The sequence below is a fragment of the Pantherophis guttatus genome, chromosome 4 (assembly GCF_059756535.1).
Source record: "Pantherophis guttatus breed Tessera chromosome 4, ASM5975653v1, whole genome shotgun sequence".
Taxonomy (NCBI): Eukaryota; Metazoa; Chordata; class Lepidosauria; order Squamata; family Colubridae; genus Pantherophis; species Pantherophis guttatus.
The window spans coordinates 51,841,369-51,859,997 of NC_142066.1; the positions used below are offsets into that span (position 1 = coordinate 51,841,369).

The following is an 18,629-nucleotide window of genomic DNA, read 5'->3' on the forward strand; positions in this document are numbered from 1 at the left end:
TTTAACACCCAAAGTATTAAAGCTGCCCAAAGTCTCTTGGGTGAAATGGGCAGTTATATAAATCTATATTTATATTATTTTAAAAAATTCCATATCCAAGTTCATGCTCCTGTGTTTTTCCAATGTCATTCTATTTTTTACCACTTATAGTCTATAACTGACAGGAGTCTTATATTTAGCCAGCATTGGCATAAATGAAAGATGCTGGGAAAATGTGCATCTACAACTTTTTTTTTTTTTGTAACCTCCTTCATCTGTTTTGTTGAAATCTGATTTTCCATTGAACATTAGCAATGTAATTTTCTGGTTTTAATAGAGCAGTCCAAGGACCTCTTGACCCATGCAGTGGCCAGATCATCACATCATAAATCAGTCCTCGTTGGTTTGCAAGGAGGAAGGGGGACCTGGCAGTTTTGTTTTTTTTTAAATTTAAATAAGATGAAATTTGTAAGAGCCCTAGATTATTAGGAAGGTAAAGTTTGCCCAATTCTATAAAAAGGTAGGAAGACACATCCCAATTTGTATACAAGCTCAGAACAGAATTTACTTCAATGGCCTTCTGGAACTTTGTGAAGAAGACAGAGCTGCAAGTGAGGGATGAAGAGTGCATGTTCTGCTATTATAATGTATTATTATTATTGCTTTAATTTTATTATTGTTTTATTGATGTACTTGGCTAGGACCCATGTAGATTAATAGCATATAAATGACAGAAATAAATTAATATATTTATTCTGCATAGTTAAAAAGAAAGATTATAAACTTATAAGGAATTATAAATGCATGAAAGATAATTAAATTAATGCAATTGAAATTATTGCCTTTAATCAAAATAAATAAGTGTCTGTGCAATGATGAAAGGATCGGATGGAGAGAAATGATAAACTAGATAACTGGAAGATCAAGCAAGAATGAGAAAATGGATGAATAAAAAATTTGCAAAAATTGCTATCAGTCGCTTATATGGAGAATCTGGATGGAATAGGATTATTGTATGATACCAAATATATACTGGTACATCCTTCCCTATATCCTTATGAGTGAAGATAAGGACACTTATAGAGTGCATCTATTGATTCCTATATCCAAAAGTATCAGATTTATACACAAACATGTATATATTCTGAATTACCTATTGGAAACAGAGCTCCATTTTCAGACTGGAACTGAGTACAATCGGTGCTTCATTTTTCCTTGAGTTAAAAACAACTAGAATTTCTCAGTTCTACACAGTGTGATTTATGCTTCAGGCATACTTTTATTTTTGGATAGAAACACCATTATTGTTATAATTTAAACTCTGTGTAGTTATTTTAGACAGCCAGTTTAGTATAGTAGTTAAGGTATCAGATTACAAACCAGTAGATGGTGATGAATGTTAGTCCCATTTTATGCATGAAACCAGTTGGATAACCTTGGGCTGGTTATGAAGGCAATGACAAAGTGCTTCCAAAATATTACCAAGAAGACTGGACTAGTCCAGAAGTCAATACTGATTTGAAGGCCACAACATTTCATCTGCCCCCCAAGAAAAACAAAATTCCAAGTTTACCATTTCATATTATTGCTCCTACTACCACTGTGGCTCCTAATATTCAAAATCACAAACAAAGAGGGCATCTTCAAAGTTGTGACAACCATGTAAAAATTTTTTTAAAAAAAGGGGGGAATCAATATAGAGTCCTATTTTCCAGTCTACTCTTGAAGGTCCTGCAAACATTGCTCATTAATTATCTGAAGGTAAGGTTCAGACTTTGCTCTTATGGTAAAAATGCTAGGAGCCAAGCCCATGGTGATTAGCTATGTGGCACTTCTTGAACAAGACCTTTGCCTGATTTCAGGAAAAAAACCTCTCCTGTTGGTTCTCAAACAGGCTGAAGAGAAAGTACTTTCTGTGACTTGGTTCACATATCCTGCCAAATCTTTATTTTAATCATGGCTTGCTTAGTAAAATGGCTGGATTCATACAATGTATATTGTAAAACCAAACAAACCATCTTAGATACACATAACATACACACACAATCCTCTATGTATATATATAATGTATGTGTGTGTGTACATGTACATGTGTGTGTGTATATGTATTACTATAATGAAAATTCTGAATTTTGAAACTATTTTTTTTTATTGTAATAGCTTCGCCTTCTATCATTATGTGAAAAGGATAGTAAAACTGGTATCACTCCCCCATTTTAACTAGGGATATTATTAGAGTAACTTAAAATGTCAGTATTAAGATATTCGCTCACTTTGCAGACTCTGATCCATAAAGCAATTACTTGTGAAGTATGGTGCCCTCTACTGGCTCGGTTAGTCCAGAAGACATATCCTAATGGGAGCAGCATGTAAAGTGTAACATTTGCCATGATGCATACAGTATATATCCTGAAAGAGATTGGTAGATTATGATCCTAAGGCTTGACAATTAGAGAGCAAAACATAGGGATAGAACTTCAAGAAGCTTCCATATGACCATCCATCCCTACCATTTAGAAATCTGGCTAGGGAATTTTCAGGCATATGAAATAATCTACCACCCAATAATATCACAATGGCAGTTTTTGCCTATTGCAAAGGAAAAGGAAAAGATAGGTCAAGTTTTGCCATTTTTTAATTTAGGCAACAGCCCTAAGAATTGTTCAGCACTTAATACAATTCCTTCAACCAATTAATTGAACTTCAAAATAATCGCTGAGCTTGGTTCAGACTCACATGCTATACTTGATTCTTGTTTCCAAAAGATGCCCAAATGTATTTCATAGGGAAGACTTGGCATGTCATCTTTGCTCATTGATTTATTCCATTCAAAATTCCAAGTGCCTTTGCCAGGGCATTTTGCAACTTCCTTCTTTCTGCCCCTTTGCAGGCCTAATAAAACTCCCATAACTTGTCCTTTGTGCCCTTGGTGTATGGAAGAAATCTAAATGATTGCTAAAACACTTGTATACTGCAGGTTTTTTATTTGGTCTTACAGCAAAATTTGATCTTTTTTTACTGTCTCCTGGACAGATTATGTAGCCAACCTGATAAATGAAAAGAATTTCAGATCCTCTCATCTGTACTTGAGAAGGAAGGTTGATTCAAATCTAGAGAGGCCAAGGAGCGAAGGCCTCTTCCTAGCCCAGTTGAAAGGAATCGATATAGGGTGTGATTGCTGAAAGTTTAAATGGAATTAAAATATGAAGGCTAATATCTATGAAAAATTATTTCTTGTACCTAGGACATCCAAATATTTAAATCAAATAGAAGTGGATTAAATATGTCTCTTTTGATTAGAATTTTCAGCTGACCTTAAGTCTTCCTTCAAAACACAACACTTGTCCAGGAAACCTATTATTTTTCTAGAAAGGTCTCAGGCAGGTTCCTAAGTTCTCTGTTGATTGATGTCTACTGTACATTCCATAACCTTTATTATCTCTCACTTCATTCTTCTTCCACTTACTCAACCGTTAAAAAGATTAAAGGAAGATTGTAGTTTTTCTTCTTCCTCTCCTAACAAAACTTGCTTTTCAGTTTTTAAAAGTTAAACACTGTCTCACAACTCTCTTACAAACTTACTATTGATTGCTTAGACCAAAACATCTCACTTAAAAATATTTTCCCAAATACTTAATATTTTTCTTTTTTCCATAATGATATGGAATCGTTTCCCAGGAGCCGTGATGGCACTGTGCCTACTTCTGCTGATTGCTGGCTGCCTGTAATTTAGCAGTTCAAATCTCACCAGGCTCAAGGTTGACTCAGCCTTCCATCCTTCCGAGGTGGGTAAAATGAGAACCCAAATTGTTGGGGGCAATATGCTGATTCTGTAAACTGCTTAGAGGGCTGTAAAGCACTGTAAAGTGGTATATAAGTCTAAGTGCTATTGCTATTTGTTTATGTCCTTGAATTCCACAGTAAGGATAAACCCCATGCTACTTCTCCCTCACCATTCCCTCCCAAGCAGGGAAAATGCTGCTTCTGGAACCAAAACCAATAATAATAACCCATAGTCTTACTAACTTAGACATCCTCCAGATGTCTTGGCTTTAATTCCCAGAATTCCCAAATAGTATGGCCACCACTGATAATTCTATATCAAAGTCACAAATTTGAAAGACTCTATGATACCCTTAGTCCTCTAGTCACCTTAAAACTTAAATCCGATTGCATAATTTCTTGCTATTTTGGAGTGGAAAACATAAGCACTATAATATAAACCTTGAAAGTGGCTATCAGTTTTTTATTTAAAGCAAAGAAAATTCCTGAACTCCCCATGCCCACACTACAGCTCTCAATTTGCAAAATAATATTAAATATGTGTGAGTTTTGACTGGAAAAAGTCAACTGCCTCTATTTCAAGGGGAAAAAAACATCTTATACTATATAACTATGAAGTTTTTAGGGAAGCACCTGTATGCTAATTCAAGGCTGAGATATTGATAGAGGAGGCTGACAACTAATACCATCATAAGGATTGGTTCTAAATAAGGAGGAAGGAAGCAGGCTAGCTGAGGATAGATTAATGATTAATAGACAAGCTTCTACTGAGTAACTATCATGTATTAACTTTTGCATCAAACACTTGCAGTACTATTAACACAAAAAAGCACTTGAACAAACAGGAACAAAAAAAATTTATTAGCAAGAATTAACTATCACAGTGTCCTTAGGTCTAAGATTCAAGACTGATGTTAAAAGAATACATTTAAACATTAAGGCAGAAAAAAACCAAATATATTTTCATCATACAGGTTTTTTTTTCAAATATTAGCTAAATTGCTTTTTAAAGTATTTTTTAAAAAAATAGGTCCTGGTACATTCCAAGTAGGAATTTACACATGCACAACAAAACAAAACAAAACAAAAAAACCAGGCATATAGATCCAGAATGTTTCCTGAAAACTTCACCAAAGGTTAGTTCAATGCCAATCAATTTCTTCCTACCCAAATAATTAAAAGGTGGCCATTTTCTACTATGGTTCTGTAAGCAAATTAAGTACATTCAAAGTTTGTGAGGATTATAAAATGTGAAGGGAAGCCATGCAACCTGAATAGGGAAATGTAAGCTGCAAAGAGCAGGCAAGAAAAAGATGTCTGCAAGGCATTATTTAAGAGCAGTTTTCTCAACCTTGGCAACTTTAAACATTGTGGACCAGTGTGGAGAATTATCAGCTAAAATCCACACAGCTTAGTTGCGAAGGCTGAGAAATAGTGATTTAGAGTCCTAAAGAAGAGATAGTGCTATACGAAGAACGAATATCTTTTCTGCCTTCTAACAATGCACCAGAGACTGTTTTGAGCATAAAATGTCTAACTTTGAAGGTTATTGTAGGGCAGAGGTAGGCAACTGTGGCCCTTTTACAATCTTTTACTTCAACTCAGATTTCCTGAGACAGCCAAACTGGCTCCCTGTGGACTTCAACTCCCAGAATTCCTGAGACAGCCAAGCTGGCTGCCTGTGGACTTCAACTCCCAGAATTCCTGAAACAGCCAAGCTGGCTCAGGAATTCTGAGAGTTGAAGTCCACAGGTTGTAAAAGGGCCAAAGTTGCCCATCCCTGTTGTAGGGTATTAACTACCCAAATGCATAATCTTGCATAAAATAGTATTTTATTTTAAAATTGTATTGTTGGAAAAAAACATAGCCAAGGAAAACAAATTCATACAAGTTAACAAACTCAAGTAACAAACCAGTTAAACAGAACAGAAATAAAGCAGGGATAGGTACATTGAATGAGAAACGAACATAGGGATGGGCTGAATAGATTTAGCTTGACACTTAAAAAACTGTCACATTTAGAAAGGAATAAAATAGAACTGCTCCTCTGTCATTGATCACATATATCTTCCAAAGAACAATACACCAGAAAAAAAGGGGGAACCGCAAAGATATCTGATTTTGCTGATACCTTTCTGATAGACATCTTGCCTCAGATATAATACTAATATGGCCTGGCCTAGCAGAAGTATCTGCATCCCTGTGCATCATTTATTACCAAGGGAAAAGAGAGGAGAGATTCCACAAAGGAGCTGTCTTCTGTCTTCCACAGGGCCAGCTCTGGAACTCTACTGAAATCAGCAAGATGCAGAATTCTCTAAATGTTGCTTCTTTCTTTGGACTTTTCATTTCTGCCATCCTAGATAGAAATGAGAGGGGGGGGGGAGAGCAGAACTCTTTCATTAATATGGCTTTGGAGCTGATAGTATGAAGCCCCTTACTCACTGCACTTCTTTGCAGAGAAATAACTCTTTCTTGAAGCGATATCTTACCTACTCCGACACTTTTTCCAAGAAGAAACTGCAAATCTGTCTGTCAAAAGAGGTGCTGAGTTAGGAGCACAGGCAAGCATTGACTCCCTGCCACTTCAGCCACATGCCTGTTCCCCCTTTCAAACAAGTGTGTGGGTTGTATGAAGCTGGCTGCAAGACCAGATAATTAAGTTGCTCCCTATAGGAGGTGCTTCAAAGCATTTGTGATGCTTTGAAATGGCTTTTGAATTAATTAATTCCTGTGAAAGGAGGAAGGTTAGTCTCAGCACCACGATGTCATCCAGCCTACAGTAGAAGATACATAAAGGGGTCCTATTCTCTACTCTAAACAATCATCAGTGTAAGACATAGCTTATTGTTGCCAAGATTCGGTCAAATTCTTGATCATATCCCAAGCATTTCCCCTTTATGAAACAGCATTCTTGTTATTGGTCACTACACACAAGTGCATATCTTTTGTTTTATCACTGTGTACAATCACAGAGCTCCTTACAAGTTAATATTCCTGCAGAACAATTTAACTTAGCATTCTTTGCAACATTCTACCTGCCTACACGGAAGGAGGGAGTTTTAAGAAACATTCTGTTGGGAAACGCCCAGCCTCAGTCTGAAACGGTGCGGCCCAGTCACAAATTGTGAGTTTAGTCGGTATTTATCTAGAGAATAGTCAGAAGTTAACAATTGTTAATACAAATATATTATCATAAGTCCTTAACATTACTAATTTTTGCTACCTGTTAATTCAACAATTCAATATGAAATCAGCAAATAAAAAAAAAATCTGAATTTAATTTACAGTAACTGGATAACTAATCACAAAACTATTAAGAAACCAAAAATAATAGTTATTCCCATTTTCTATAAAAAGTTTCAGGAATTTATCTCAAGTGGTACCCCCAAAATAAAGAAATGGACTTTCTGTAGAATTATAGATTCTTTCCCACATTTTAAAAAGGGGAATGCTTTACCTTCATATATTTTGGAGCAGTATTAATGTTGTACTGATGTAGCAATAGGGCCTCACATATTTTCAGATAAAAAACATAACACACCAAATAAAGATAAAACACAAAAAGTGAAGCTTTTGCCAGATCAATTAAATAGTGGTACATTCATTTTATACATTGCACAAAAAAATTCATTCAGATTTATTGTGAGGTTATCTCTCAAATAGTGAAGCTGCAATTAAAAAGATGAAAATACATTTTTAGTTTAGTCAAACAGATTTAGACATCAAGCTTGATTTTAACTTCTATGTTTATTTGTTTAAGTCTTCATAGATGTTAACATGAAACCTATTTACAATCTGTAATAAGAAACTAGAGCTTGCAACATATCAATCAGGTGGAGAGATCGGCACTCTCATTACTAAAGGACATTCTTCCAGTGGAAGCAGATACAATAGTACACTAGGAAGAGACAGGGGGGAAATAACAGACCTCAGGAGGGGGAGGCTTGATAGTGACTGGCTGTGAGGCTCTTCGGGGAGGTGAAGGTTTGGGCTGCACTTGCTGCTGAACTGTGTTGTAGTAGGTGACCCCTCCATACACCTGAGACTGAGCCTGCCATTCCAAAAGGAAAGAAAGAAAAAGTATTGGTTTGTTCCAAATGTTATATATGGATATTTAATTCACTGAAATTCAAAACACAGACAAGTTAGTTGATTTAGAAACTCATTGAGTTAAAAAGACAGCAATATCAAGTAAATTGTGAAATTATAAAATTTCACATTATATATTAAAAAAACCTTTTGAATGAAATACAAACATTTTATTAAAACTTGCATAGGAAGATTTTCTTAAGAATACGGTATATTCTAAGAACCAATGCACTTCATTCTTTAGCCACTAGGTACATTCATTTTATTATTTGTATTATTTCCTTCCTGCATTATTGTAATCCACCAAATTTAACTGCTGTTTGTCTCTATACAATGTATGTTTATTTTATCTCTTCACCGCTATTCTGGTTAAGTCCAAAGACAAATGAGTTAGATATCTCACTGGGATAGTAAGATTGTCTACTTTTCAGCTGTTGGAAAATCAGTGTATTTAATAATTAGTTCAGAACTATCAATTCTACATCAAGTAATATATCTTAAAATTAAGAAAGCTATCAAGCTTTTATTACTTCAGTATAACCATAACTTCTGGAGGGGATTGTCTTTGAGTCAGTGCTGACTCCTGGTGACTGCCTAGAGTCTAGACCAATTCCTACCGTTCTATTAGCGAGAATTTTGGGAATGGTTTGTCACTGCCTTTTTCCTAGGGTTGAAAAGGAGCGATTGGGCCAAGGTCATCCAAATGGCTTCATAGTCTCCCAGTTTGTAATCTGGACTTTAACAACTATATCCTGCTTTCTTTCACGTTCCCCAAATGAAACATATATGTTTCTGTTTGTCTACTGACTGAGTGAGCATCATTAAATTATATCTCTAAAAAGCAAAATTAATCTGCACCACTAGAGTCCTTTTGGGGATAGACGGATAACTGTACAGCTTTCGTTAAATTGATAAATAAATGAATAATCACTTTTTGAAATTAGTTATTAAAGTATCGTAGTACATACTTTAATGATTATGAATGAGTGATTATGATTATTAAATGGTATGTACTACCATTTTCCACTAAATTTCAGCAATTTTTAATTTAGATTTATTAAACATTTTCATATAAATAAAAAACAAATGGAAAGAAAAAAACAAGTCAAAGAAAAGAAAAAGAAAGCTATAGTTAAGAAATATATAAACAACTTTCAACCATCTTTTCAACAAATTAATTATAATCATATTCTCCCTCTTAAATATTTTACAAATCCTCTCAGCCCCCTCCTTTAATCTGCATCTTTTTAAATCTTCAAATCCATAAATCATCAATTCATGTTTTTCTTCATTCAGAAAAAAAGTCCCAAAAAGGGCCAGGATTTAAAAGCAAAACATATGTAGACTTACTTGAGTGTTAGGATACAGGTGGGGAGGTGGGGGAGGTGGAAGTGCTCCTGGAGGATAGGGGTAACTGGGATTGCCAAAATTCATTACTCCAGGAGGGGGAAAGTAGGTTGGTGCTAACAGCTGTTGTGGTGGCGGTGGCGGCGGCGGCTGCTGCCCAGGAGGCATGGAGACAGGAGGAGGATATAAGCCAGCATTAGCCAGAGGTGCAGGTGTTTGATGTGGATGTAATCCTGGCAAAGACAGATAACCTAGTCAAACAATTCTGAAATCAAAATGCTATCAGGAAGCAAAGATGGAATAGATAACATTTTAATATATCTGCTCACTTAAAAGAATAATTGATTCTTTTCATCAGTATATTAGGTATATACAGTATATATCCATATATCACAGAAGTGAGTACACCCCCTCACATTTTGTAAATATTTAAATATATCTTTTCATATGACAACACTGAAGAAATGACACTTGGCTACAATGTAAAGTAGTGAGTATACAGCTTAAACGTGCTGTCTCATACTGGTCACTGGAAGTTCAACATAGCACCTCATGGCAATGAACTCTCTTGAAGATCTGAAAAAACGAATTGTTGCTCTACATAAAGATGGCCTAGGCTATAAGAAGATTGCCAAGACCCTGAAATTGAGCTAAGCACAGTGGCCAAGACCATACAGCGGTTTAACAGGACAGATTCCACTCAGAACAGGCCTCGCCAGGGTCGACCAAAGAAGTTGTGTGCCCATGCTCAGCATCATATCCAGAGGTTGGCTTTGGGAAATAGATGTATGAGTGCTGCCAGCATTGCTGCAGAATTGAAGGGGTGGGAGGGTCAACCTGTCAGTACTCAGACCATACACCACACACTGCATCAAATTGGTCTGCAGGGCTGTCATCCCAGAAGGAAGACTCTTCTAAAGATGATGCACAAGAAAGCCCGCAAACTGTTTGCTGCAGACAAACAGACTAAGGACATGGATTTCTGTAACCATGTCCTGTGGTCCGATGAGACCAAGATAAACTTATTTGGTTCATATGATGTCAAGCATGTGTGGCGGCAACCAGGTGAGGAGTACAAAGACAAGTGCCTACAGTCAAGCATGGTGGTGTGAATGTCATGGTCTGGGGCTGCATGAGTGCTGCCGGCACTTGGGAGCTACAGTTCATTGAGAAAACCATGAATGCCAACATGTACTGTGACATACTGAAGGAAAGCATGATCCCCACCCTTGGGAGAGTGGGCTGTAGAGCAGTATTCCAACATGACGACGACCCCAAACACACCTCCAAAATGACCACTGCCTTGCTAAAGAAGCTAAGGATAAAGGTGATGGACTGGCCAAGCTCCAGACTAAACCCTATTGAGCATCTGTGGGGCATTCTGAAACGGAAGGTGGAGGTGCACAAGGTCTCTAACATCCACCAGCTCTGTGACATTGTCATGGAGGAATAGAAGACTCCAGTGACAACCTGTGAAGCTCTGGTGAACTCTATGCCCAAGACGGTTAAGGCAGTGCTGCAAAATAATGGTGGTCACACAAAATATTGACACTTTGGGTCCCATATGGACATTATCACTTAAGTACACTTAGGGGTGTACTCATTTATGTTGCCACCAGTTTAGACATTAATGGCTGTGTGTTGCCTTATTTTGAGGGAACATCACATTTACACTGTTATACAAGCTGTATACTCACTACCTGTAGCCAAGTGTCATTTCTTCAGTGTTGTCACATGAAGATATACTTAAATATTTACAAAATGTGAAGGGGTGTACTCACTTCTGTGATATATTGTACGTCTACAATATGTCATATGTATCCCTGTTCTTTGCTTGCAGAGATTGATTTTCAAATGTTAATTTACTTGATTAACAGAAGGATCAGAGTATCTGTCCCCCTCACTCTGTATACATTTTAAAATTCTTTCTTCTTGTGCAATTATTTATTTTATTATATTTAGATACCTCCTGAGTACAAAACATATCTGGGCGAAGAACAAAATAAAAGCACAATAAATTAGAACAACCAAGACAATACCTAGAGTCAATATAGACTATGTACACAAAAATCATCCAAAAGAAGACTCCATCCACCCTAACCCAAAACAGCCAAATTGCGAAGGTTTTCTGGAATATTGTTAGGGTGGGAGCCACATGGATCTCAGAGGGATTTCATCCCATTATGCAAGACATGTTTCCTGGTCCAATTTTTTTTTAAATTTAATCAAAGGGATCCGGTGCATACCAATCATGCCAGTTCATTACATTTTAAGAAGGCATCCAAGAAAAGAGAAAAACAAAGTTTTAAAAATATCAGGTAGACATGGTAAAAGACAGTGTCTTTCCTTGCCAGTGGTAGAACTGAAGTAAGTATAGGTTCTCCTCTCTCCAAAACTGAAAGGTAAAAATGTAAACTATGCATCAAATATGTGAGAAACCAATTATTCTGAATGTTCTCCTTTTCCAAAAGAACAAATAGTTTACAAAAAACAAAGGCCTTTATCTTTAACTTTATGGTTTTAATAAATCCAATCTCAAGTTATAAATTTCATTTTCCTTCAATTAAAATCATCTCAGTTTGCAAAACTCATATTGGATTTTATTGCTTAGAAAGAACATTAACACCCCCCCCCCCCCATTTTTTGTTTATCTGACATATCTGAATTGCCAAAACTCAGTTTTGGAACTTTATCTTTTAGATACTTATAAAAGCTTTTGCAATATAGCAAAATGGTACGAAGAATCCAAAGCTTCCTTATGGCATTTACAATGTATAAATAAGTAAAGCTTTATAGTAGTGCCAAAGAGTTTTGTCATTCCAAACAGTGAAGGAAGGAAGGAAGGAAGTACATCTACTTTTCATCTTCCTCAATTTCCTTACAGGATTCACGTATATTAATAGATAGAGAAGTTAATATTTTCTTTAATGCAGAAGAGCAACTATGTACTAGAAATGATAAAACTATCTCTGTTTGTTGTTGTTAACAGCAAACAAAGTATTTGTTGAAATGTATCTCAAGAGATATAAGTGTTGCACTGCAGGAATTTACGGCTATTTCTAACAAGCTGGTAAAACTAAAGTACAAAGGAAATGTTAGAGAAAAATGAAGGAGAGAAGAGGAGCTATGAAAAATCAGTCCCTACCTGGATGTGAAAGATGCATTTCTGGTTGAACAATCACCCCTTGAGGAGGAAGTGGAGTAGGATTTTCACCATGTGTATAAATTGGACCTTGGAACTGTACTGTAAGGACAAACCATTAGACGTTATACTTCTAACATTGATAGAAGTAATTATTATTTTGAAATCAAAGTAAAAAGAAGTCTCAGTTGCCATCAGGCAAAGTAACAATAACAACATATAGTTTTTAAACAGTTCATTACATTAGTAACTAGAGCAGCAAACTGGATTTAAGTCAACAATGGATCAGTATCTCAGGGTTACTGTAAATGAAAGTACCATATTTTTTGGACTACAAGACGCTCCAGACTATGAGACGCACCTAGCTTTTGGGGAGGAAAACAAGAAAAAAAATCTGCCTCTTGCCTCCCAGCAATTTGCCTCCTTGCAGCAAACAGACTGGTCAGCTTCAGCACAGCCTGATTTAGCATGAACAGCTGATTGACAGTTGGATCTGCTTCCTGGAATACTGCCTATCAGCTATTCCAGGCTGCGGGGATTGCCACCCATCATCTATTGCTGTCTCTGTGCACCCTATTTTCGGCCTCTGTATGCCCCATTTTTGACCTCCGTGCATCTCACTTTCAACCCGTTCCAGGTGGCAGGGATAGGCGGTGGCAGCGGTGATCCCCACCATCTGAGACAGGCTGGAAATGGGGTATGCGGAGGCAGAAAATGCGGTGCCCAGAGGTGGCAATAGGCAGCAGTGGTGATGGGCAGCGATGGTGGCAATGGGCGGTGGCGATTCCTACAGCCTAGAACATCTGATAGGCGGTATTCTGGGAGGCAGATCCAACCGCCAATCAGCTGCTCATGCTAAATCAGGCTGTGCTGAAACTGACCAGGCTGTTTGCTGCAAGGAGGCAAATTGCTGGGAGGCAGAGGCCAAAGGGTGGGGGCTGGCGGGTGGGCGAGGCTTCAACAACATTCGCTGTATAAGATGCACAGACATTTCCATCCACTTTTTTTGGGGGGGGGTGTCTTGTACACTGAAAAATATGGTACTCCTCAGGTTACGATGGCAAATGGGACCAAAATTTCCATCACTAAGCAATGCAGTCGTACGATGTAGCACTGGCAATGCCATCCAGCCTTGTTGCTATTGTTAAGTGAGGATTACGTGAGTTGTTAAGCAAGGACCACTGGGAAGAGATAGGAATCCAGGGAAGCAGGCCAGCAAGCTAAAGCTATGTAGTACGAGTAGACAGGTGGGTGTCATGGATACAGGCAAGTGAGAGAATGTCGCAGATGGATGCTCCTGAGTGCAGGCAGGAAGGTGTCATAGGTGATGCTATGAAGCACAGGCAAGCAAATAGATGCTGCAAGCAGTTGCTATGAAGTGCAGGCAGGTGGATGCTGTGGACGGACACTTTGGAACACAGGTGGCAAAAAAAAAAAAAAAGCAGGAGAAGTGAGAGGAACTTGCAAGAATGACTTGTGATCTCCTGTTGCCTTCCCTATTCAGTATGCTTATGGAAAGCCAACAGGGAAGGTTGCAAATGGTTATCGTGTGATTGTGGAACGCTATAAATTTTAATTGCAGCTCAGTTTACAAAGCAACAAAACTGCATTCATGTGACTGCAAATCTGAAGACTCGATTGTGAGTATATCTCATTTGACACTATCCTAACTTTGAATAGTTGCTGAACACGTGGTCATAACCCAAGAAGTACCTGTTGAACAGGACAGCACCATACATTCTATCAAATGTGTCAGATTAAAGGCAAGATGTAGATGAAATACATAAAAAATAATAACATTCTAAGTTTTAGAAATAAACAGTTTTCTGACAAGGAGAGAGGCTTCCAGAAATCTGAAGGAGGGAAGAAGGAAAGCTGAGGGAGTGAAGGGGATAGGATAGGATAGACTTCTGTGGGGCAAGGCTGAGGGAGAGAAGGGAGATAGGATAGGGGAGGCTTCTGTAAGGCAAGGCTGAGGGAGAGAACGGGAGAGGAAAGGCTGATCATAACTACTTATTAATTTTTAAGCTGTGTCGATTCATCAAGCTCAATCACATAGTTTCGTAGTGAAGCACAGGTATCCAGCTAGTATATAGATATAATGGTACTTTTCTGAATAAGTCCTTCTGTTTTTTGTTTTTTACAAAAGGTTAAGAAAATGATATGTAGTCTACAATACTGCAAAACGCAATCTAAAACAGATATAAGAATCCTTTTAATGAACAGTTTGCACTCACGTGCATCATAGTAATGCCCTTCCATTATGCTTATATGGACTGGTGGAGCAGGTTCTGGGACAGGCCTCTGACGCTGTGATGAGTAGCGCTTTGCACGCCCAGCTTGAACCCCCTAGAAAAAAGCATAGCAATGTCTAATTTCTTAAAAGATTGCCAGAGTAAAATCTTTTCCTTTATGATGAGCTTTGTTAGCCACAAAATATCTTCTAATTATTAACAATTGTTTCCCAAAAACATTAAATGAAAGCTAGATGAATCTATTACAAAGGCCAGTATCCCACAAAGCTCAAGTTGCTGGATTGATCCTGCTGCTTGATAAAGACTCTCATTCTTTTGATGAGAAATTCTACAACTATTGTCTGCATTCCAGTTGCCAATCAAACCCATCATTTCAGAAGCAAGAAAAATAAATGGAATGTTACCATGTCTTCTATCCTGTTGAACTGAGGGGGTGGGGCTGCTCCAATGTGCATCTGATTAGGCAAACCTATTAGGACAGACAAAGGAGAAAGGAAACACCAATTATTCTTCAGCTTTACCCTTAAGAAAAATTTAAAAATAGAAAGCAGGTTTGGAGAAATCCTAGATAATATGAAAAAGGCAAATGCTGCTGACTTTGAGAAAGTTTGTGCCAAAATCCTCCCATGCTGCCACATGGTAGGGAATGGTCCCAGGAGGAATGAGGCTGGGAATGTATGCCAAGAGTATATACCGTATTTTTCACTACATAAGACGCTCTGACTGTAAGATGCACCTAGGTTTAGAAGAGGAAAACAAGGGGAAAACAATCTGTCTCTGCCTCCCAGCATCCATCCGGTATTCATTTGGCTAGCATCCTTGCAGCAAACAGCCTGGTCAGCGGCCTCTCCCATGTCTGCTGCCTCCACTAGGGAACACTGGAGCCTTTGCAGCCAATCGGTGGTTGGATTGGCCTCCTGGAATACAGCCGATCAGCTGTTCCAGGCGGTGGGGATTGCCACAGTTCGCTGCTGCCTGTCGCCCATATTCGCTCCATAAGACACACAGACATTTCCACCCATTTGTGTGTGTGGGGGGGGGGGGGGCACTGCATCTTATGGAACAAAAAATACGGTACTCCCAGCAGGGTCATTCAAGGCATGCAAGTCATCCCAGCTGCCCTTCTAAAGCAAGCCAAATTGGGCAGCAACAATATAAAAAGATGCTGGAGGCAGATGACAGCAGCAAATTCATTTAAGAGATAATAGGGGATAAAAATAATAAAAAATGTACTGTTTGATGTAATACGTTTTAATTTTAACTTGCAAACAAATGTTAAACTGATGAATAAGGATTGATTGAACAAAATACAAGATACACAGATGCTAGTGATTGAATTAAGGTAATACAAGTTGGAAATGATGACTATTATGACATATATTGAGATTTAAATTGAAAGAGCAAGATGGAAAAATGATATAAAACAGATAATTATATTACAGTTAAAATGTGTGGGATGGATACCAACTAGATAAGAGTTTGAGACTCGGTGGAAATACGTTGGAAATTAATTCAAAATGCTGGAAACAGCCAAACAAATAGGATGAGAGTTGGAGGAGACTATGCTGGTAATCAGCCAAACAATGGAGGGAGTCAAGGAGGAGACTATGCTGGAAATCAGCCCATAAAATGCTGGAAACAGCCAAACAAATAGGAGGAGAATTGGAGGAGACTATGCTGGAAATCAGCCCACACAATGCTGGAAACAGTCAAACAAATAGGAGAAGAGTTGGAGGAGAGATTGAGGAACTATTCTAAAATCAACTAAATAGTTGGTGTTTTGGAGGGGATCAAGCTGAGAATTAATCAAATAGAATAAGCTGGAAGATAGTTAAATATTAGAGGGAGATATAGTGGAAAATATATTAGAAAATGGATTAAATAAAATATGCCTTTGAGAGAAATCTGTGTAATATGTAAACTGGGAGGGAAAAAAAAAACCTAAGGCAAACTGATTTGAGGATAAGGGTCGAAGGATTAAAATTAGATAAAATGTTGTTTTATAAAATACAATAAAAATGGAGTGGTATTGAATTGAAACTAAGAATAAATGGTGATAAAATTGTAAGGTAAACACTTAATAAGAGGTTAGAATATTGTAAAAATTATTTTCATATGACTTGTATAAGATATAAGGTAAAGAAGAATAAAGATATGTTTAGAATTGTTATGCAGATGTAAAAATGAGTGAAAGTGAATTTGAAACTAATTTTGGATAGATATAATGGATTTATATAGATGAAAATGTGAAATTTGAGGTAAAATTGTTTTTTTTCTTAAGTTTTGAATTTCTTTTTTATCTTCTTTTTTTTTCTTTTTTTGTTTACTTATAAAAGATGTAACGGAAATTGTGAATTGAGCTTGTGAAAGGAATGTAAGCATGGTAACCATCTATGACCGGATCGAGATTTTTGCTCTTGTGCTCTGTGTTTTTATGTTTAAATTTGAAAAAATAAATAAAAAATATTTACAAAAAAAGAAAAGAAAAGAAAAGAAAAGAAATCTGAAACTTCAAAGAGAAAATTATATTGGGAACTGGAATGTAAAAAATGTAAAATGTAAATAGGAAAAGTATCAATTATACTTAGACATCAACAAATAAAAAAGGCATTTCACTGTTTCCATAGTTAGGAAGGATATAGCAAAGACATCCACGTTTATGATCAAAACATAAGAGAAGATCAGTAAGTTTTATGATGAAATTCAAGCTGAAATCCCAAAAAATGCAAGTGAGATGTGACAATTTTGGTTGGAGACTAAAATACCAAAATGGGAAATAATCAGAAAAATGTACTGAAATGGAAATGAAGTAGGAGAACAACTCACAGTTTCTCCTTGTCTTACAGCCACAATGAAATCTGATTGAATTTTAGACCCATTACATGGTCATTAATCCAACATATTCAATGGGTGTTTTTTGCTGTTTTCTGCTGAAAAATAGCAAAAGAACAAAACAAAACAAAAACCCCTGCAATCATATGACCACAGGAAATTGCAACTGGTTGTAAATATCTGCTAGTTGCCAAGTATTCAACATGTGATCATATGGCCATGCATTTGTGTGTAAAACCTGTATCTTTAAAGATAGGCTGTAAGTACTATTTTGAAGTTTGTCATAACTTTAAATGGTAGTTAAGCAACTGGTCATAACTGGAGAATTACCTGTATTTGAATTTACTTTTTTATTTTTAACACATTCTTCAAATAACCAAAACAATGTCTGTCTGTCTGTCTGTCTGTCTGTCTGTGTGTGTGTGTGTGTATCACCTTAGCACACAAGACTCAAAGTGATTATAATATTGGCATAGGGAGGGAAGAGATCAGCTATAACAACAAAGATGTGGCCAAAGCTTACCTGTTTCCATAATATTATAGGAAGATATACCAACCATTTTCAAAGAGAGCATCAGAAATTGCTCAGAAGTATTAAACCATATTAATAAGGAACCACAGGAATTGTGGGATGAATTCAAAGAAGTTATTATGGTATAGATGAATGTAAAAAAAGTCAAAAACCAAAAAATCTGATGAAACCAAACTGAATGCCAGAACAAACTTTGGAAACTGCCAAGAAAGGAAGCCAAAACCAACCAGCACCTCTCACATATGCCTGTTCACCCATCCCAATCTATACTGTTCACCCATCCATGCTTTCTGCAGCATTTCTAGTACACTCTCTTCCCAATTCTGACATGTCTTCTACACACCTCCACTTACATTCTTGACCTACACTCCCGTGCAACCCCTTGCTCCCCATCAACCCAGCAGCAGTCAGTCACTTACTACCTGCCTATTGGCCTTGCAACTTCCTTCTGGCTTTCTCACTGACATTTTCCCTGCAAGCTTACCTCAAGCAAAATAAATAGCAGGAATTCTGGGGAGAGAGGGAAGGAGACAGGCTGGGTAAGGAGGGAAAGGAAGAGAGAAGGAAGGCAGGGGAGAGGGAAGAGGGAGGGAGAGAAACACAGTTGGAAGTCAGAAGTTATACTTGCTCCTACTGATGTTTTGCCTATCCATTGTCATTGTTTCAC

General features: G+C 37.3%; 1 protein-coding gene across 2 annotated transcripts in view; it reads right to left on the minus strand.

The window, feature by feature from the left end:
- Positions 1-4,602: 4,602 nt before the first annotated feature.
- Positions 4,603-18,629, minus strand: part of CASC3 (CASC3 exon junction complex subunit) — a 28,851-nt gene continuing 14,824 nt past the window's right edge. For both annotated transcript variants that reach the window (XM_034415785.3, XM_034415787.3), the window contains exons 8-12: positions 15,003-15,067; positions 14,581-14,692; positions 12,347-12,445; positions 9,205-9,434; positions 4,603-7,816 (exon numbers count right to left, since the gene is read on the minus strand). In XM_034415785.3, coding sequence (XP_034271676.2) covers positions 7,664-7,816; positions 9,205-9,434; positions 12,347-12,445; positions 14,581-14,692; positions 15,003-15,067 — 659 coding nt within the window. In that variant the 3' untranslated portion in view covers positions 4,603-7,663. The remainder of the gene's footprint in view (positions 7,817-9,204; positions 9,435-12,346; positions 12,446-14,580; positions 14,693-15,002; positions 15,068-18,629) is intronic.